At 46.0% G+C, this 22,303-nt stretch overlaps 1 protein-coding gene across 5 annotated transcripts in view; it reads right to left on the minus strand.

The window, feature by feature from the left end:
• The window catches only part of CEACAM20 (carcinoembryonic antigen related cell adhesion molecule 20), a 31,130-nt gene that overhangs the window by 2,548 nt on the left and 6,279 nt on the right, over positions 1–22,303 (minus strand). The window contains exons 3-12 of one of the 5 annotated variants that reach the window (XM_025368157.1): positions 21,814–22,089; positions 20,673–20,951; positions 18,499–18,777; positions 14,973–15,251; positions 10,825–10,942; positions 10,525–10,610; positions 9,561–9,622; positions 9,183–9,218; positions 8,576–8,701; positions 3,160–3,213 (exon numbers count right to left, since the gene is read on the minus strand). In XM_025368157.1, the coding sequence (XP_025223942.1) occupies positions 3,160–3,213; positions 8,576–8,701; positions 9,183–9,218; positions 9,561–9,622; positions 10,525–10,610; positions 10,825–10,942; positions 14,973–15,251; positions 18,499–18,777; positions 20,673–20,951; positions 21,814–22,089 (1,595 nt within the window). Of the gene's footprint in view, positions 1–3,159; positions 3,214–8,575; positions 8,702–9,182; positions 9,219–9,560; positions 9,623–10,524; positions 10,611–10,824; positions 10,943–14,972; positions 15,252–18,498; positions 18,778–20,672; positions 20,952–21,813; positions 22,090–22,303 lie in introns of those variants that run through there. The other 4 variants (XM_025368159.1, XM_025368161.1, XM_025368160.1 and 1 more) reach the window with 4 other exon arrangements.

The raw sequence follows: 22,303 nt of genomic DNA on the forward strand, positions 1-22,303 counted from the left end.
ATCATGAGGTCAAGAGTTCGAGACCAGTCTGTCTAACATGGCGAAACCCTGTGTCTACTTTAAAAATACAAAAATTAGACAGGCATGGTGATGGATGCCTGTAATCCCAGCTACTCAGGAGTCTGAGGCAGAAGAATCGCTTGAACCTGGGAGGCAGAGGCTGCAATGAGCCGAGATCGTACCACTGCACTCTATCCTGGGCAACAGAGCGAGACTCTGTCTCAAAAAAAATTCAGAAAATAGAGCATTAGTACTATAAAATGTAAAACTGACTTTGTTTATCTGTCTTTTGTTTAGTCTTTTTTATTTTCTTTCAAAATAAACAAAGTGGTAGTGTTTACTTCCAGGAACCTATAAATCCTAACTTAACCTAATATTACAGGACTTTAGAAGAATTACCACTGCTGGGGGCAGTGGCTTATGCCTGTAATCCCAGCACTTTGGGAAGCCGGAGCAGGAGGATCACTTGAGCCCAGGAGTTTGAGACCAGCCTGGGCAACATGGCAAAACCCCATCTCTACAAAAAATACAAAAATTAGCCAGGCCTGGTGGCACAATTCTGTAGTCCCAGCTATTCAGGAGGCTGAGGTAGGAAGGATTGCTTGAGCCAAGGAGTTAGAGGTTGCAATGAACCAAGATCACACTACTACACTCCAGCCTCAGTGACAGAGCCAGACCCTGTCTCAAAATAAATAAATAAATGAATAAATAAATAAAAATTAAAAAAAAAAAAAAGAGTTACCACTCAGGAACATTCTAGAAAGGATTCTAGAAAGATGCCCATCTAATCTAGAGATTTATCTATCAACTGTCTGGGGAAGAGCTGACACCAAAGTTCCATATTAAGGTTCTGTTTATTGGCCAGGAATTGGGTAAGGGCTCAACATACAGGGAAGAGCAAGAAAATTATGAATCCATTTACTATAAATAATAGAAGACAAAAGTAAGAGTCACTAGAGGGTAGAAGGGCATGATCTGTCTCTAGGATGTCGGGGGAGGGGGACATTTCTTGGCAGGGAAGAGGAAAGTTCCCAGCATTCAAATAGGGTGGTGTTTCTGGCACTACTGAGTGCAACCCTTAGGATCCTAACTCTAGTCTCTTGTATCACATCTAATGATTAATTTTTAAAATCTGAATTAATGTTATCATCATCATGATAGCCATTCAGCTCCGAGGATAGCAACAACCCATTCTGAAAACTCTTTCTTCATTTCCAGGAGTTTTCAGTATTGGTTTCCCCCGTGTTAACAGTCCTTTTCTGTCTCCTTTGCTTGATGTCTCCTGTAAACATCGGAGGGACCCAGGAATCAGCTGTCAGCCTGTCCCTTGCCTTGTCTTCATCCACTCTGCTTGGGGTTGACATACAGGCCTATTGCTCAAACCCTGTAAGTTCCCAAGAAAAGTCCTGTTTTCCTGACTAGCCTTTGGGCAGCTCTGGGAACTGAGCTCTCATAATGTCCTATCTGGTAAGAGTCCTTTTGTTTGCCTGAGGCCTCGAGCCGTGCTGTACCAGTTTGTCCAGATGGTTTATACTAACAGTGTGATTTATGGAGGAACATCTGGAGTCTGGAGCGTCAGTGACTGACCCTTTACAAAAAACCATGGACACCCAGGTTTAGGTGAGTTTCCCTCGATGTCAATGCTTCACACACGTCATCACACATCATTGCTGGGGGATTTCCCATGTGCTATGGTTTGGATATTTGTCTCCTCCAAAACTCATGTTTTGAAACTTAATCCCCAGTATGGCAATATTGAAAGATGGGGGCTTTTAAGAGGTGATTGGCTCACGAGGGCTTTGCCTTCATGAATGGATTAATCCATTCATGGACTAACGGATTAACGGGTTATCATGGGAGTGGAACTGGTTGCTTCATAAGAAAAGGAAGAGAAACCTGAGCTAACATGTTACCACACTCACTCCCCTTGGCATGTGAACCCCTGCACCCCTTCAGGACTCTACAGAGTCCCCACCAGCAAGAAGGCTCTTACCAGATGCAACCCCTTGACCTTAGACTTCTAAGCCTCCATAACTGTATGAAATAAATTTCCTTTTTAAAACAAATTACCCAGATTCAGATATTCTGTTATAGGCAACAGAAAGCAGACTAATACACCATGTGACTCCACTGAAAGAGAACACTTGGAAGCTGGTGCAGGGTATCCTCCAGACTTCACCCCATGCACCTTTTCCCTTTGCCAATTTTATTCTCCATCCTTTTGCTGTAATAAACTATAACCATGAGGTTAACAATTGGGTCCTGTGAATTCCTCTAGAAAATCTTTGAGCATGAGGTGCTCTTGGGGACCATCCTGACAGAGGAGTTCATCCAGCCCCATAACTTTAAATCCCACTGACAACTCTCAAATGTGTATCTCCAGCCATGATCTATCTAGACTTTTATGAACAATTGCCTACTTGATTCTCCAACTGATTCTTGACATGTCTAAATTCTTGACATGAAGCAAATTCTTCATTTCTCTCCTTATCCCAGAGTTGCTCAGAAAGTGACCTGTCAGTCATCCAGTTGCCCTGGCAAGAAACCATGGAGATATCCTTGTCTCCTCACTCTCTTTACCTTCAGCAAATCTCATTCCGACTCTCTCCACCCCTGCAATTCCCAGGATTCTAAGCATTTCATGCCTACCTCTCCTAAGGAGCCTCAATCCCTCACTTCACTATGTGTTTTCTCCTTTTATTAAGAGCTCTTAATTTCTTAAGAGCTCCTTGTTCCTTATCTTCTGCCATGATTTGAAAAGCCACTTCTTCTCTGACCCCTGCCTTTGTCACCTGCTCCTCTCTGGCTGACTCAGACTTACTCTTCTCCCTGGAGTCTATGTCCACCAACGGTGTTTGCTCAACCTCAGCCTGCAACTATGATATCCTATGCTGTTCAGTCTCAAACCTCGGCCCTCTAACTCTAGATCCACGGGCTGTCATTTTTACCGTTACCATTGCTTTGAAAAAAAAAATATGAGTCAAAATCTAAGATTCTGTGGGAGCTAGGGCCTGACCAACCCATTGCAATAGAACATCACAAGGTATACAGAGATGACAGAGAATGACTGGCTTATAATATGCACTTAATAAATATCATTAAATACATGATCGAGCATGGTTTCTCTAGGACTCCTGGAGAAAAAGAGCTCTGCTTCCGTTAAACCGAGGAGTTGATTTGGACGTAAGTGTTGGGCTCTGGATTCACAAGCTCCTGTTAAACAAAAAGAAATGTGAGCTCCATTTGCTAGGTGGACCCTCCCAGTCTACTCACTGTAGTCTGTGGCCCAAACAGCCTGGTACTTTCCTTTCTTTGGAAATTCCAGAAATCTTCCTCCATTCTTATCACACTTTAGTAACACTGACACCTCTCTGTTCCTGGAATGGCCCATGTACTTCCCCACTGTGGTAAACAGACTCTAAAATGGTCCCCATAATCCCTGCTTCCTGGTATTCATTCCTCTATGTAATCTCCTCACCTTGAGGGCAAGACCTGCATCTAACCTTGCATCTAACCAATAGAATACGGCAAAGGTGGTAGGATATGCATGAATGCATGTATGTGATTCTGTTACACAAGATTATGACTTCTGTCTTGGCTTTGAAGAAACAAGATGCAATGTTGTGAACTGCCTATGGAGAGGGCCACATGGCAAAGAACTGAGGATGACCTCCAGCTGACAGTAAGCAACTGAGGCCCTCATTATGACAGCCTGCAAGGAACTGAATGCTGCTAATAACCACGTGAACTTGGAAGTGGATCCATCCCCAGTTGAGCCTCAGATGAGACCAGGCTTTGACTGACACCTTGATTATATAGCCTTGCAGAAGAGCTGTCTAAGCAATGCCTGAACTCCTGACCCACGGAAACTGTGAGATAACAAATTCATGTTATTTTAAGCTGCAAAGTCTGTGGTAATTCATTATACAGCAACGGATAACTCTACACCCACTTCTGGGCCTTTTCTCCTGATGCCTCTCAAGTTGGACTGTTTCTCTCCACACTGTTTGCATGGTTTGCTCCTTCTAATCCCTTCAGAATGTAGCAGACACTGAGTTGACTGACCTAGCATTCTTCCCCACACCACCTCCCTCGCTTGCTTCTATTGAAGAGACTGGGAGTGTTAATGTATCACTTTCTCAGCCTCTGTTGCTGCAAGGAGCACCATATGACCTTACTCTGGCTGAGATATAAGAGGAAGCTTACTGAGTGGGATTTCTGGGAAGACCTTTTGCCCTACTAATAATAGGAAACAAACATGGCTCCCCTACACAGACACTGGTGAAGAGAGGGACTCAGGTGGCTAAGGTTTTACCAGTTCAAAGCTGATTACAGAGCTGACAAACCTAAACATGATACCGTGGCCTGAACCAATCTGATTCTCCTATGGAGAATTTGAACCTAGAAATGCTTGAAGGGCAGCAGAAGATGTTATTATATATACTCTGAAGTTATAGAGAAGCAATGACTAGTGACTTACATAGAAATTCAATCTGAATTGAGAGAATGAAATGAATTCATAGATTAGTGAAAATGAGAAACTGAGTAATAAGAGAGAAACAGCTTCTTTGTGGCATTCGAGTTGCCAAGAGGCCCAGGAGTAATTTCTGAAATTGAGTTATCTGATATTTCTCAGTGTTCTCTCAATTAATCCCCATTCAAACTATATTCAAAGGGTTTAATGTTCTTAACATTAAAAATTCTTGACTAAGGTATTAATATATGAAACATTCAGCCAGGTGCAGTGGCTTGCATCTTAATCCCAACACTCTGGGAGGCCAAGGTGGAATGATCGCTTGAGCCCAGGAATCTGAGGCTGCAGTTGGCCATGATTGCACTACTGCACACAAGCTGAGCGAAAGAGCAATACCTTGTCTCAAAAAAATACAAAGGTATATAGGATATTCACATTTTTCTTTTTTCTTTCTTTTTTTTTTTTAGACGGAGTCTCGCTCTGTCGCCCGGGCTGGAGTGCAGTGGCCGGATCTCAGCTCACTGCAAGCTCCACCTCCCGGGTTTACGCCATTCTCCTGCCTCAGCCTCCCGAGTAGCTGGGACTACAGGCGCCCGCCACCTCTCCCGGCTAGTTTTTTGTATTTTTTAGTAGAGAGGGGGTTTCACCATGTTAGCCAGGATGCTCTCGATCTCCTGACCTCGTGATCCCCCCGTCTTGGCCTCCCAAAGTGCTGGGATTACAGGCTTGAGCCACCGCGCCCGGCAGGATATTCACATTTTTCAAGAATAGTTCATTTGTTAGGCTAAAATCTACCCCTCTTTTACTTATCCTCCATGGTAATTTATCTGCCCTCTGGAACAACAAGGAACACATTTATCCCTCTACTTGAAGCCTGTCAGACACTAAAATAATGGAGTCCTCTGTCCCTAAATTTTCTCTTTTCCAAACCCAATAAAACCCTGTCAGTAAGGACATGGATTTGAGCCCGTGTTCCGGCCTCTCACTTATTCCTCCTCTGGATAAATTCTGACTGGTCACTGACTTGTTCAGAATATAGAATCTAAAGTCCATTCTTGGAAATGGAGTAATCTGGCTGTCCTGATGACAGGGTTAAGATCACTTGCATTCTCTAAAGTAATTCTACTAGTCCTTAGAACTATGGAGCCATCACTTGACTGCTCTAAACTTGTTATTGGAACTTTTGCTTATGCCTGGATGAACTAATAGTTTTCTTCTTTTTAATTTTTTTCTGAGACAAGGTCTTGTTGCGTTGCCCAGGCTGGAGTACAGTGGCTGGACCTCAGCTCACTGCAACCTCTGCCTCCCAGGTTCAAGTGATTATCCTGCCTCAGCCTCCCAAGTAGCTGGGATTACAGGTGCCTGCCACCATGCCCAGCTAATTTTTGTATTTTCAGTAGAGACAGGGTTTCACCATGTTGGCCAGGCTGGTCTCGAACTCCCGACCTCAAGTGATCTGCTCACCTCCACCTCCCAAAGTGCTGAGATTACAGGCATGAGTCACCATGCCTGGCCCAGTTTTCTTCTTTTTGAATAATGTAACTAATCATACCTCTCTGTTTTATTGTTACCAGGAAGCTTAGAGACACATAAGAGATATAGGGGCAGATATCATGTAGGCCCAGCATATATTTTTTACTTTTTACCCATATCTTGACCTCTTGCTATTGTTAAAAATATTTTTTTCTGATTGTAATTTCTATTTCTAATTTAACACCATTTTGTAATGTTGTATATAAACTGCTTCAAATCTTCCACAGGAAAAACTGCTTCAAATCTCCCATGAGAAAAATGTGGGGAAGTAAATATCATGAATGAAATGAAAGATTGGAAAGGAAAGGAAGGGAATGAAAAGGAATAGACTGTTTAGGAATGTAACTGAAAGAGATGGCAAAAGCATAAATGAAATGGAGGGAAACTGAATAGGACAGAAAGGAATACAATATAAATTAAAGGCAGAGAATGGAGTGAAATAAAATGGCATGATGTCCAAAGAAGTGCAAATGAAAGAAATTAAATGAAAAGGAAAATTGTAGTGGAAAGAAAGAAACAAAGGAAAATCAAATGGAGCAGAAAAGAGAGTAATAAAATAAGATAATGAGGGGGAGAGAAATGGAGAGGAAATGGGAGAAAAGTAATATAGTGGAAGAAAAGTCTAACATTAAAGAACAAAAATTAAGCAACAAAATTAAAAAAAAACAGAAAAGGGATGAAATGGAATGCCATGGAATATAAAATAATGAGATGAAATGAAACTGAAATCAATGGTGTAAAGAGTAGGAAATGCAAAGGACTGCAAAGAAATGGAAAGAGCTTAAATGAAGTGAAAAGGAGTGGAATGGAATGACTTGAAAAGAAGAAATTAAATGGAAAGCTTCAAAAGGAAAGTAATAAAGACAAGGGAATGAAGTGCCATAAAGGGCATAAAGGGACAGGATGAAGTGAGAAAACATGGAGTAGAATGGAATGGAATAGAATAGAGTGGGATGGATTGGAGAGAAATGAAAAGGGAAAGGAATTGAAGAGAACAGAGGGAGAGGAATGGAAAACAGTGAAATAGAATTGAATGAAAGGGGAGGGGATGGAGAAGAGAAAGTGAATGGAAAAGAAAGAAGGGAATGGGAAAAAAGAAAAAGTGAATGGGAAAGGAATATAAAGAATAAGAACTGGAATGCAGTGGAATGAAATGAAAACCAATCAAATGGAAATGAATGTAAATAGGGACATTGACTAGGAAGGAATGGAGAAGTAGAAAACAGAACGGATGAAATGGATTAAATATATGGATGGAAATAAGAGGACTGAAATGGGATGGGAAGAGTAAGAATGGAAATGAAATAAAGTCGTGGGATGGGAATTGAGTGGGCTGGAATAAAATAGAGTGTAATGGAATGTAAAATAAATGAATTGAAATGAATTAAAAGAAAAAATAAAAATGGATAAAATGTAATAGAAAGAAAGGAAAAGAATGAAAAGGAATGAAATAAGAAAGAGATGGAAAGGAGTGTAAAGGGATCAAACAGAGCTGAGTGGGATGGAATGAAAAGGCATGGAATGAGCCAGACATGATGGCTCATTCCTGTAATCTCAGCACTTTGGGAGGCCAAGGCGGGCAGATCAATCGAGGTCAGGAGTTCAAGACCAGCCTGGCCAACATGGTGAAACCCCATCTTTACCAAAAAATAAAAAAATAAGCTGGGTGTGATGGCTCAAGACTGTAGTCCTAGCTACTCGGGAAGCTGAAGTGGGAGAATCCCTTGAACCTGGGAGGCGGGGGTTGCAGTGATCAGAGATTGAGTCACTGCACTCCAGTCTGGGTGATGGAGCAAGACCCTGTCTCAGGCCGGGCGCAGTGGCTCAAGCCTGTAATCCCAGCACTTTGGGAGGCCGAGATGGGCGGATCACGAGGTCAGGAGATCGAGACCATCCTGGCGAACACAGTGAAAACCCGTCTCTACTAAGAAATACAAAAAAAAAAAAATAGCCGGGCGAGATGGCGGGCGCCTGTAGTCCCAGCTACTCGGGAGGCTGAGGCCGGAGAATGGCGTGAACCCGGGAGGCGGAGCTTGCAGTGAGCTGAGATCCGGCCACTGCACTCCAGCCTGGGCGACAGAGCGAGACTCCGTCTCAAAAAAAAAAAAAAAAAAAAAAAAAAAAAAAAAACCCGGCCCCCAAAAAAAAAAAAAAAAAGAAAAAGAAAAAGAAAAAAAAAGAAAGAAAAGAAAAGGCATGGAATAGAGTAGAGTGAATGGGAAGAGATAGGATGGGGGGAAATAGAGTGAAAGGAAATAAACCAAATGGGATGGAAAGAAAATGGCAGAGTGAAGTGATATGGAAATACAGAAAATGAATAAAGCTAAATGGATAGAAAGGAAATGGGTGGAGTGAAACATGGAATGCAATAAAATGGAGTGCATTGGAAAGGAATGAAGGAAAACTAACTAGAAAATGACACGATGGAAATGGGTAGGATGGAATTGAGAAGATTTTTAAAGGGAAATTTTCTTTATAGTTCATCCTACAGACTCTTTAGTAGGGAAGAAAAACCAGATTGGTGACAGATTTCCACCTGTCCAAAGACTCAGTGTGGCATAAACATACCTCATAGATTGACTCCGTGTTTTTTGGCACGGTGGAGAGCAATCTGAGTGGGGGCATCAGAGGTTTGGGTGGTGGCTTCCACGGGCTGAAGGAATTGCCTCCAGGGCTTGCTGAAGGCAGCTTTGTCTGCAAGTAAGCAGAGAAATCAGGCAGGGCCTACAGTCATAGATTGCCAGGAATGTACCAACTTACACTCTTCAGAGACCCAGAGAGTGGAAGGAATCTGTTCAGATTCTTGCAGAGAATCAGAGGTGGAAGCAGGGTTAGAACCCAAGCCCTTGCCCTGGCCCCGAACTCTCCTTTTTCCTGCTGGCTCTGCAACCTTTACTCCCAGCCTCCTTTTCACCCCAGCATGTGCTGGTCCAGTACCACCTCACTGGCAGTCCAATTCCAAGCCCTGGAGGTGGAAGGAACAAAAGAGGATCCAGGGTCTTGGCATCTGACCCAGCTCCCTGTGAGGCCTTAGGCTACTCTCTTCCCATCCCCGGCCCTGTGCTGTGCCATGAAAGCTTTAGACAAGATCATCTCTCAGGCTTATCACACATAAAATTCTCAAACTGTCTTTCCTCCACAGATTCTTTAACCAAACCCAGCAGGGCCAATGTACCTCATAGGTCTCCTCTGGAAGGTCTGGTGGTTGCATCTGGGGAAAAACAAAGTTGCAGAGAGGTCATAGGGCTTGGAACAGGGGCACCCCAAGAGATTCTCAGAAATAGCTTTGGCCTCAGAGGCAGTTATAGCTCTTCTGATTCCCAGAGGGCTCAAAGCTAGGAACTGTCATGTCAAGGAGTAAGAAGACGAGGAGAAGAGATGAAAAAACTCGGAAGGGTCTTAAGATCCTCAGAGAAGTCAGAGGAGGAGATGCAGAGAGACTCAACCTGGCACTGGGTTTTCTCAAAATATCATGCCAGTCCCCACCCTAAGAAGTAAGACTACAGCAGCCTGGTCGGCGGATCAAGGAGGGTCCCTCTGCAGCATCACTCACCTTTTCGACTCTGATCCGTCCCTGAAGCTGGGATATGTTGCAATACTCAGGACTCAGGCTTTCTAGAAAAAGTGAATCTCAGTCAGGAGCTGGAGTTAGAAAGAGATATGGGGCAAGGGGCTGTTTTTCCAGGACCCCTGTCCCCAGAAAGGAAGTGCAGAAGTCGTCCTTCCCAGGACTCCCTGTCGCATTTCCAATGAGCTTGACCTGGGAATGTCCTGGAAGTCAAGTTCTGGGTTAGGTAAGGCTGTCTGGTGACACAAATGAGGAGAGAACTCTAAGTTCTAGCCCCAGTTTTGACAGTGGGTCCTCTGTAGCCTGGGTTTAGCCCTTTATCCCTCACGGCCTTGGTTTTCCTCTCTGTAAAATGGGGCTGGATTGGACAGTTTCTAGAAAGCCTTCCATATCAAAAGGCCTGTCCTTCCAGAATCCCAGACCTAGAGATGGCAAATATGTTTCATTTTGTCTTTGGTTAACTCTAACCCATCAGTAGAGGGCACTCGAGGCACTCTATTGAGATAGGAGGCTGGATTTGGATTCAGCAGGAAAGAGTGTTGTGATTGATTCATTCTGTCTACAACAATCAATTAACAAAGTTTTCTGAGATTGAGAAAGGAGAGCATTCCAGCATGTTGTCCTGCTTTTGCCATGACTGCAGCAGGAAAGAGTGTTGTGATTGATTCATTCTGTCTACAACAATCAATTAACAAAGTTTTCTGAGATTGAGAAAGGAGAGCATTCCAGCATGTTGTCCTGCTTTTGCCATGACTGTTGGAACAGGCAGAACCCGTCAGAGGGCTTGACTCCAATCTCATCCATATTCCAGATGGGAACACAGAGGCTCAGAGTGGGCAGGGTTTGCCCTGATCATACAGTCACCTGGAGGCAAAGCTGGGAGCCCCCAGCACCAGCCTCTTCTCCAGCCCTCACTCCTGCCCCAGGCATCATCCATAGAGTCACTCACCGGAACTGGGCTCTGTGGGGTGCTCCTCCTTTGGAGTGGGTTGTGAGGTCTCATGACTGGGGTCCTCTGTTGTTTTCCTTGAGGGCCTGAAACCCCAAAACCCTCATTCTTCTGTGCCTCTAGTCCTTGCCCATCTCCACAGGTTCTGTCCGTATACCATGTCCATTCTTGGACAGTGTCCCCAACCCTCTGAATTCCCCAGGTGCCAGACACGACTCAGCACCATGGTCAGCAACACGCCAGGCAGGCGCGCCCCCTGCTGGCCACACCCCCATCCCCCACCCTGTATCGCTGTATTACCGTCTGGCATTTCTGATGTAGAGAAAATAGCCCAGTTCTGAGGCCACAGCAATGACAGCCAGGATCCCGATGACAATACCAGCAATGGCCCCTGAGGACAGGGAGGAGGACTGGGGACCTGGGCAAGGAGAGAGAATCAAGACCCAGGCCTGACACACCCTCATCCCTGCCCCCAGCCCATTCCCAAGCTTGCAGCTTTTTCTCTACTGACATTTTGTGAGCACTGGTTTTCCAGTCGTTGGGAGGCATCAGATTGTGGTTCTTGGTTTTTGGTTTTGCTTTTTTTTTTTTTCCAGACAGAGTCTCGCTGTGTCACCCAGACTGGAGTGGAGCAGCACGACCTCAGCTCACTGCAACCTCCAGGTTCAAGTGATCCTCCCACCTCAGCCTCCCCGAGTAGCTGGGACTACAGGTACCTGCCACCATGCCAGGCTAATTTGTTTTATTCTTTGGTAGAGAGGGGGTTTCACCATGTTGCCCAGGCTGGTCTGGAACTCCTGACCTCAAGTGATCCATCCGCCTCAGCCTCCCAAAGTGCTGGGATTACAGACATAAGCCACTGCACCTGGCCTTAGTCTGTGGTATTAACAGCATCATTTCTAAAATAAATACCCAGTTTCTGGGTCCAAATTTTAGCAGTGACTTTGGGCATGCTACTTAACCTCTCTATGCTTCAGTTGTCTCTTTTGTAAAATGAGAACAACAGGGTTTATAGGACTTCCGGAAAGATTAAACATATATGTATTCATGTTCTATATATATAGTGTTTGTTTGGAACCATAGAAAGTGATCAGTAAATGTTGGCCATGATGACAACGCCAATAAGCATAATGGATCAAATATGGCTTTGCCTTTCTTTCCTCCCAGAAAAGAGGCACACACCAGAGAAAAGACATTTGGCAACCAGAAACCCGGCTTTGACTTAGAACCCCTTGACTCGCTGGGGCCGTGTGACCGTGGACAAGTGAATTCATTTCTGAGTCTCATTTCTTCATCTGTAAATAGCACAGGATGTTTGCAAAGATGAGATGAAATCATGAATGTTGACACCTGGCACATAGTAGGTGATTAATAAATGGCAATTGTTTTCATTAATCAGGTCTGCCGATTGCCCATCTCACTTCTGCCTGAACCTTTCTCAAAAGGGTGAAATCGAGCCACTGGAATTAAGAACACAGCCACAAGGGTCAGAAGTGTGAGGAAGGAGCTCTGCTTTGGAGGGGCAGGAGGGAACTTCCTGGGGTGCCTCAGGGATTCTTAGTTTCATTCTCTGCACCTCCATTTTTCTTTCCCCGCCCCCCCCCCCCCGCTTTTTTTTTTTTTTTTAGATGGAGTCTTGCTTTGTTGCCCAGGCTGGAGTGCAGTGGCACAATCTCAGCTCACTGCAACCTCCACCTCCCAGGTTCAAGCAATTCTCCTACTTCACCCTCCCAAGTAGCTGGAATTACAGGTGTGCACTGCCATGCCTGGCCATTTTTATGTGTGTGTATTTTTAGCAGAGATGGGGTTTCACCATGTTGGCCAGGCTGGTCTCAAACTCCTGACTTCAGGTGATCCACCCACCTCAACTTCCCAAACTGCTGGGATTACAGGTGTGAGCCACCGTACCTGGCTGCATCACCATTTCTTTCTTTCTTTCTTTCTTTTTTTTTTTTTGAGACAGAGTCTCGCTCTGTTCCCCAGGCTGGAGTGCAGTGGTACGATCTCGGCTCACTGCAAGCTCAGCCTCCTGGGTTCACGACATTTTCCTGCCTCAGCCTCCCAAGTAGCTGGGACTACAGGCACCCGCCACCACGCCCGGCTAATTTTTTGTATTTTTAGTAGAGACGGGGTTTCACCGTGTTAGCCAGGATGGTCTCGATCTCCTGACCTCGTGATCTGCCTGCCTCAGCCTCCCAAAGTGCTGGGATTACAGGCATGAGCCACCAGGCCCGGCCTCCGTTTCTTTGTATCTCTAGCAAGAATAAGAATTCCAAACCCTATAGACTCTTTAAAATTTTTTTTTGAGACAGAGTCTTGCTCTATCACCCAGGCTGGAGTGCAGTGGCATGATCTTGGCTCACTGCAACCTCTGGCTCCTCTGCAACCACTGCAACCTGGCTGCCTCCCAAGTGATTCTCCTGTCTCAGCCTCCCGAGTAGTGTGATACAGGCGCCCACCACCATGCCCGGCTAATTTTTGTATTTTTTAGTAGAGATTGGGTTTCACCATATTGCCCAGGCTGGTCTTCAACTCCTGACAATATGTGATCCACCTGCCTCACCCTCTCAAAGTGTTGGGATTACAGGCGTGAGCCACTGTGCCCGGCCTCTATAGACTTTTGAAGGGATTAACAAGATCATGTATAAAACTACCAGCACAGTTCCTGATACATACCAGATGCTTGACAAATGGTGGTGGTGATGATGATGATAATGATGATGATGATGATAGAAGCAAGCTCTAAGCACCAAGAGCCCTTCATACATGATCTCATTCAAACCCTACAATATCCCCGTGAGCATCAACTGAACTCACCGCTTCCTTCCCTGAGCCTCTGTTGTTCCATCCATCAAATGGTCTTACCAAGACCACAAGATTGCTCTGAAGATTAAATGAGGTAATTTGGAAGTTGATATAAATGGTGTTCTAGGCTTAGTGAACACCTTGAGGAGGCCAGCCTGGTTTTAAACCTCGATGACAGGATTTGAGTCTACAGATCTCAGTTTCCCTTCCTGTACAATGAAGAAACCAACAGGCTCACCTCAAAACTGACTGATAGAAAGTACCCAAGAAGTGTCTGCTGATATTATATATGGGAAAGTTGGATTCAGACATGTGGCACAGGCTCAATAAACAATAATTTTAGGCTGAGCGTGGTGGCTCAAGTCTGTGATCTTCGCACTTTGGGAGGCCGAAACAGGAGGATCACTTGAGCCCAGGAGTTGTGCAACATAGGGAGGCCATCTCTACAAAAAATATATAAATAAAAAATTAGCTGGGGGTGGTGGTGCACACCTGTAGTCCCAGCTTCTCAGGAGGCTGAGGTGGGAAGATGGCTTGAGACTGGGAGGTTGAGCCTTCAGTGACCCATGATCTTGCCACTGCACTCCAGCCTGGGTGACAGAGTGAGACCCTGTCTCCAAAAAAAAAAAAAAAAAAAGAAAAAGAAAAAGGAATAATTTTATTTGTTTAACAAATACAATATGCCAATCACTGCCCTAAGAACTTTACAAATGTTAACAATCTTCAACAACCCTAAGAAATAGGCAGAATTATTATGTTTTTTAGATAATAAATCAGAGGCCCAGAGAGGGTAAGTAACTTGCCCAAGGTCACACAGCTAATAAGCATTGGAGAAGGATGTGAATCCCAGTGAACAGTAACACTGTTGCCTTCTCAAGAACTAAAGACAGAGATACAGGAACTCCCTGCCAGTCATGTCCAGTTGCTATTAACATCATTTCTGATTCCCCATATTGCTCACTCCTTCCCTCACTGGGTATGTCTCTGACTCATTGTCCTAAATGACTGAAAGATAGGCGTCACGATACGATTTGCCTGTGTCCCCGCCCAAATCTCATCTTGAATTGTAGCTCCCATAATTCCCAAGTGTTGTGAGAGGGATCTTCTGGGAGATAATTTCATCACGGGGGCGGTTTCCCCCATATTGTTCTTATGGTAGTGAATAAGTCTCACGAGATCTGATGGTTTCATAAAGGGTTTCCCCTTTTGCTTGGTTCTCATTCTCTTGTCTGCCATCATGTAAGACATGCCTTTCACCTTCCACCATGATTGTGAGGCTTCCCTAGCCACGCGGAACTGTGAGTCCATTAAACCTTTTTTTCCTTATAAATTACCCAGTCTTGGGCATGTCTTTATCAGCAGCGTGAAAACGGACTAATACATGTCACAAACCCAATTTACAGGCAAACAATCTGAGGCTCAGAACAGCTTGGAGAGTTTTCCAGGGAACATAGCAGGAAGTAGAGTTCCTATGTTCCCCTGAGCATTAGGGGTTAGGATTCAACAGCTGTGGACTGAGAACCTGCTCAGGCAGTGTAGAGACTGCCACACTCCAGCCCTCGGTAGGGGTAGACTAGGTGGCTGGGACCAGCATCAGGAAAGGCCCCTTGGGTCCTAGGGGAAGGCAACCCTGAGAGACTCACCTACCACCTTGACCAGGACTGAAGCGGAGCGGGCCAGGCCGGTGAGAGGGTTGGAGGCTGTGCAGTTGTAGATCCCGTTGTGTTCCCAGGTCAGAGCCCTGATGAGCAGTTGCTCTCCCAGGTGCTCCCAGGTGGAGTGTTCAAGAGTCCAGCGATACTCAGCGCCTGGCTTGGACTCGGCACAACACTGCAGGGTCAGGCTGGAGTTGAGCTCTGCCTCGATGGTGCTGACCATCTTCGATGCCGACTCCCTGGTGATGTTCACTTTGTCAGGACCATCTGTGTGTAAAACCAAACGTGATGCACCCTGGCCCCATCAGCGAGCCATTCACTTTCAACTTGGAATTTCATTAAAATAAACAGAACATGCTCCCTTTTGCTCCTTAGCTGTCTGACAAGCACAGTGTGGTCCACAACACTGTGGGTGGGGGAGATCAAAACAAAAACAAGGGCCGGGCGCAGTGGCTCACGCCTGTAATCCCAGCACTTTGGGAGGCCAAGGTGGGTGGATCGCGAGGTCAGGAGATTGAGACCATCCTGGCTAACACGGTGAAACCCCATCTCTACTAAAAATACAAAAAATTAGCCAGGTGTGGTGGCGGGCACCTGTAGTCCCAGCTACTTGGGAGGCTGAGGCAGAAGAATCGCTTGAAACTGTGAGGTGGAGGTTGCAGTGAGCTGAGATCGTGCCATTGCAGTTCAGCCTGGGTGAGACAGCAAGATTCCATCTCAGAAAAAAAAAACAAAAAACAAAACAAAGAAAACCCCTGCCTTTGCAAAAGTTAATTCAAAGAAGAGTTTTAGGTCACTTGGGCATCAGAAATTGTTGCTAGGCCAAGCGCAGTGGCTCACACCTGTAATCCCAGCACTCTGGGAAGCCGAGGTAGGTGGATGTCAGTGGAACTCCTGAGACCAGGAGTTCAAAACCAGCCTGACTAACGTGGCGAATCATGTCACTACTGAAAAATAAAAATAAAAACCAGCTAGATGTGGTAGCACATGACTGTAATTGCAGCTACTAGAGTGGCTAAGAATCGCTTGAACCTGGGAGGCCGAAGTTGCAGCAAGCCAGCAAGCCAAGGTTGCGCCACTGCACTCCGGCCTAGGAGACAGAGTGAGAAGGAAGAAAGAAGGAGAGAAAGAGAGAAAGAGAGGGAGAGGGACGGAGGGAGGGAGAGAGGGAGGGAGGAAGAGAGGAAAGGAAGAAGGGAGGGAGGGAAATTGTGGCTGTGTCCTGTGCATATAATTCCTAAGGGAGGAAGGGAGAAAGGGAGGAAGGGAGGAAGGAAGGGAGGGAGGGAGGGAGAAGGAAGTGGGGGAGTGAGGGAAATTGTGGCTGTGTCCTGTGCATATAATTCCTAACTTCTAGTCCTGTGTATTCTCAATGGTATAAACACGTGCAAATTTTCTTTGTAATGTCAGAGGGGATCATTGTCACTTTTCTCTTCTACCACATACCACAAGGAAACAAATGAAAGTAGTTGTTGGATTTCTCATATAAATTAAAAGAGTTTGGGCCTGGAGCCATGGCTCATGCCTATAATCCCAGCACTTTGGGAGGCTGAGGCAGGGAGATCGCTTGAGCTCAGGGGTTCAAGACCAGCCAAGGCAACATAGTAAGACCCTGTCTCTATTTTGTAAAAAACCTAAAAGAGTTTAAGAGTCAAACTTTATTTAAATTAATGTAAAACACTAGAAGGGATGCAAAACATTGCTAATTGAGACATTCCAGGAGGGAAGGAATACCCCTTCTCTGCTCTCTCCCAAACATCCTTTGAACCTGTTCATTTCTCCCCATCCTGACCCCATGGCCACTTGGATCCCTCACCTGCATCCCAGCTCCTCCTGGTCTCCCCATCCCAGTCTCATCCTCCACACAGTAGCCAGAGAAGTCTTCCTAAGTACTAAATTGTCACTGTCCCTCCTGTGTTCAGAACCCTCTGTGGCTCCCCAGTGCCCTTGGGACAAAGCCTGTGGCTGATGAGGCCATTTACAATTTGATCCTTACAGATCCCCTCCGATCCCACCTTTCCACACCTCTTGCTCTCATTCAGGAATCAAATCCCACTCGGAGATTCCATCCTTGTTACACTCTCTCTTGCCTCAAAGCCGTCGCACACTCTCTTCCCTCTGCCTGGAATGCTCTTCCCTGCCTCTGCTCTAACCAGCCTACTCCAACTCATCCTTCAGCTCTCACGGTGGACATCCCCATTCATGATGAGCCTTCGCAACATGCCTCAGATGGAGGCTTCCTTTGGGCTCCCCATACCTTCCCTTTTTCCCCCAAGTTCCCATTTATCATGCTGTGTTTTATTTGCCTACTTAATGACCTCGCCATCTCCAGTAGGCTGTGAAAGCTGAAAATCATGGCAAGTATCAAACGCTCAACATGTTGCTTACCACAGAGAGAGCACAAAATATATATTTTTGGTTTAACGACTGAATTGAGAAGAAAAGAGGAGAGAGCAACAGAGAAGTGTAAAGAGGAGCAAAGACATGTACTTAACCCCTACCTCTGCGTTCCCTGCTACTTCGCATGTACAAAAGTGCACCCCTCCTTTCTCTCCCAGCAGAAACCTCTTCTCCCCCAGTCTTCTCCATCTTGGTTCATGACTCCTACATCCTTTCAGTGGCTCAGGCAATAAACCTTAGAGTCATTCTTGACTCCTTTCTTTCTCTTTCACCTAATATCAGTCAGCAGCATATTCAAAATACATCCACAGTACAACCACTTCTCAACACCCGACAGTGGCCATTCTGGACAGTTGCAACACTGGACAGTTGCCATTGTGGCCACCAGGAGAAGCTCTTCAAAGACCTCCAACAGCAGAAATGTAATTGACCAAGGGCCCAATTGCTGTGCCCCCAAATCTACTCCCAGCCCTCCCACAGGCTGCACCCTGCCAGTACCTGAGTGCATCCAGGAAACTAAGGCAGGCCCCTTCCTGGGAGACATAGTAGGTCCCAACAGCCTTGATGGGTGTTCCTTCAACTGCATGGTTATCCAGGTGCTTCTATTCAAGTCTCTGTCCCTCTCCCTGTCACTCGGGGTCACACTCGCATCTCAGTCTCTCAGTCTGATGGCTTTCCCCAACCTTCCTGCAGCTGCCTCCCTAGTTATCCTCACAGGAGCATTTCCCCTAATAAAACCCTTGCATGAATAATCCCGTTAATCCCACCTTGGGGTCTGCTTCTCCAAGGATCCAGACAAATACAGCTCCTCTTACTCCCCCTTTCCCTGGCTTCTATGTTTGCCTCCCCGTAGACAAGGGCCAGTGAGACCCTGGGAAAGCTTAAATCTGGTGGTGTCCCTAAGCCTTATCACATGCTTCTCTGTTTATGGTCTGGTTTCTCCACTAGAACATAAGCCCCCTGAGGGCAGGCGCTTGGCCTTGTCCAGTGCCCAGATTCATGCCTGGCACAGAGCAGGAGCTCAATAATCATAGCATGAATGATTGGAAGGAAGAACTTAAAGAGAAGGAGGGAAGCAGGGAGAAGGGGAAGGTCCAGGCCCCGGCTGACTCACAGTTGATGGTCAGCTCAAGGGGCTCACTCCGGGCCCGGCTGCCCCAGTTCCAGACCTCACAGGCATAGGGCCCCGTGTCATTCCGCTGGAGGCCGTGGATGATCAGGGTCCTGTTTCCAGCTGACAGCTGCAGGTGCTCACTGGGCAGGAGGGGCTGGCCACTCACGAACCACTGGACATTCACAGTCTCATTGACGGTTTGGCAGGTCAGGTCCACGGACCTGGCATTTTCCACAAGGTTCAGGCTTGAAGGCACGACTCTTGGCGTGGTCAGTTTTTCTGGAAACACGTGGAGGTACAGGGTCAGGTTCAGGAAGATTTCCCCCATCTCTTGCCCTTGTGGGGCCCACAAGTTTTTCCAGGAGTGTGTGTGTGTGTGTGTGTGTGTGTTGTGGGTGGTGTGTATGTGTATATGATTTGCATATGACTGGTGTGCGGGGTACATGTATGTCTTTTGTGGATGAATGTGTGTTGTGTGATTTTTCATGTGAATATGTAATGAGTTTTGTGTATACGGAGAGTGTGTGGTGCGCGTGTGTTTTGCATTTCTTGTGTGTGTTGGGTGTATGTGTTGAATATGAAGTATGTGTGCGGTACACATGTGCACTTTGTACGTGAGTATATGTTATGTGTATTTTTTTGTATATGAGTGTGTGTTCTGTGTCTGTGGTATTGTTTGTGTTATGTGTTTGTGTTGTGTGATGTGTGCATATGCACTGAGTATGTGCTACATGTGGTATGTGTATGTATTTTGTGTGTGCATTGTGTGTCTGTTGTATGTATGTGTTGAGGGTGTTGACTGTATGGTATGTGGTGTGTTTTCTATGTTGTCCATCTTGAGTGTCTGATGTTGAATGGCTGTAATGTTTAACGGGTGCTGAATGTCAATGATATATGTTGTGTGTGTCCATTAGTGCATATTAGGTGTATATATGTTTTATGTGAGTGTGTCATGTATATGTGATCTTGTTTGTTGTGTAGATGTATGTGAGATATGTGTGTCTGTGTTTTGCATGTCATGTGTGTTGTATATGTGTTGTATGTGTGACCATTTTGCATGTGTGTTGTGAGTTTGTGTGTATGTGTTATGGATTTGTATGCATATGCTGTGTGGATGTATGTGCTGTGGGTTTGTGTGTATGTGCTGTGGATTTGTATGTGTTGTGGGTTTGTGTGTATGTGTTGTATGTCTGATGTGTTATATGCTTTGTGATGAGTAAGTTGTACACCTCTGTTGTGTGCATGCTATATGTGTGTATGTTTTGTGTGAGTGTGTGTTGTATGTCTGTGGTATTGCACAGTATGTGTACGTGTTATATATGAGTTGTGTTTACTGTGTGTATTGTACATGTGCGTGAGTGTGCTGTGCATGTGGGGTTATTATCTGTGTGTGTATGGAGTATGTGAGTGTTGTGTTAGTGTTTTTAAATGTAGACAGTTAACCTCCCTCTATCTTCAGAGAATCAAATCATGGGCACCCCCTAGAGAGCCACCAGGGTCTCCTGCAGGATGTGCCAGGCCAGGCAAAGGAGCCAGTGTGCCCAGCCTTCCCTGCGGTCGGAGCCCTGCTCAGTCACCAGCTGCATTGGATATCCCCCTGGGTCCTCCTCAAACTCTGGGGTATTGATGCAGCTCAGTGGCTCTTAAGATTTTTTTGTTTTTTAGACAGAGTCTTGCTCTGTCGCCCAGGCTGAAGTGCAGCGGCCCGATCTCAGCTCACTGCAAGCTCCGCCTCCCGGGTTCACGCCATTCTCCTGCCTCAGCCTCCCGAGTAGCTGGGACTACAGGTGCCTGCCACCATGCCTGGCTAATTTTTTGTATTTTTAGTAGAGATGGGGTTTCACTGTGTTAGCCAGGGTGATCTCGATCTCCTGACCTCATAATCTGCCCGCCTCAGCCTCCCAAAGTGCTGGGATTACAGGCGCGAGCCACCGTGCCCGGCCTCTTAAGGTTTTTTTTTAGAGTTCAAGATCCCTCCAAAAATCTGATGACAATCCTGGACCCTTCCTGTAGAACACAGCGCAAACATTTTGCAAGCAACTCAATGTCATGCAGGGGTTTCTCCCTCACACAGTATCCAAAGGCCCCGGATTAAGAACTCTTGGTTCCTTCTGACATGGCCAGCATCTGACTCTCAGAAGAACAAAGGAGAGGAACCAGGAAAGGAGACTTACCGAGGACTTGAACCTTCAGAGTACCCAGGCGGGACAGGTGGGTGGCACTGTTGGACACCAAGCACTTGTACAGGCCCTCATGTTCTCTGGACACAGCATGGATGGTGAATGTGCTCGTGGTGTGAGACAGAATGGAGTCAAGGAGAAACCAGGTATAGGCAGAGGGTGGGTGAGACTTTGTTTCCGCCAAGAAGGTCACGTCAGAGCCCTCCATCACCTCAACCACCTCCCCACTGGCAACACCAGACATCAATTTGATTTCAACAGGATCAGGACCATCTGAGAGGAGAGGAACAATTACAGCAGTAACAATAGCATCAGCAACAGGTCTCTTATGGAGGTCTTTAACGGATCAATAAATACTTTATTTCCCTCCTCCCCACTCAAAGGCTAGATCAATTACAAACGAGGTGCAGTAGTCAGATGGAGATGAAATGTCAGCCTCATCCCTGGGTAAAGCAAGGTTGAAAGATACGTCTAAAGTATGCCAGCTGAATGGTTAAGGTAGCTCACACCTGTTATGTTTTGTGTGAGTGTGTGTTGTATGTCTGTGGTATTGCACGGTATGTATTCGTGTTATATATAAGTTGTATTTTGGAAGGCTGAGGCAAGAGGATTGATTGGAGCAAGGAGTTTAAGACCAGTCAGGGCAACCTATCAAGATCCCATCTCTACAAAAAATTTAAAAATTAGCCAGGTGCAATGGCTCATGCCTGTAGTCCCAGCTACTCAGGAGGCTGAGGCAGGAGGATTGCTTGAGCCCAGGAGGTTGAGGCTGCATTGAGCTATGATTGCACCACTGCACAACAGCCTGGACAACAGAGTGAGATCTTGTCTCAAATAAAATGAATGAATGAATGAATGAATAAATAAATAAATAAAGTGAGCCTGCTAATGCTCTTTGCTCACCCCTATCCAGGCAAGGTTTTGGATCAAAGGTCTGAGGTTTGGGAGCTCAATTTTAGACACATTAAGTTGGAGGTTTCCAGTAGAATCCAAGTAGAGATGTCAAACAGTTATACATCTGAAGTTCAAAGGTAGACAAGTCCACATCTGGATGGTATTTCAAGCTGTGAGACTGAACGAGGCACTAAGGAAGTGAGTGTTGGTGAGGGGTTGGAGAGAATGGAAAGGGACTCACACTTCACGTCCAGGAAGATGGGGTCGCTGCTCTGGCGCAGAAGGGCATCTCGAGCTTCACAATGGTAAGTCCCCGAGTCCTCCCGCTGGACAACGAGGATGGTGAGGTTCTTGCCATCCTTGGACAGCTGCATGCGCTCATGGAACACGAGGGAGAGGTTGTTGGAAACCCAGTGGATGGTAATGTTGACGTCCTTGGTGTTGCAGTAGAAGGTCACCATATCCTTCTGCTCAATGGCAGTGCCCGGGCTGACTGCAATGGTAGGCTTGGCCAGCTCTGAAAGCAAGCGAGGGAGACAGAGGCAGAGACACAGGTAGAGGAAGAACAAACAAGACATAGTCACAGGGGGACCCAGAGAAACAGGACTAGACTGGAATTGCCGGAAGACACTCTGGAGTTGGATGCCTGGGCTTGAATGCTGGATCTACTGCTCATTCTAGGCGTCATCTTGGGCAAGTTACTTCCCTTCTCCAAGTCCCATTCAAAGTGA

Source organism: Theropithecus gelada, chromosome 19, assembly GCF_003255815.1.
Source record: "Theropithecus gelada isolate Dixy chromosome 19, Tgel_1.0, whole genome shotgun sequence".
NCBI classification, from domain to species: domain Eukaryota; kingdom Metazoa; phylum Chordata; class Mammalia; order Primates; family Cercopithecidae; genus Theropithecus; species Theropithecus gelada.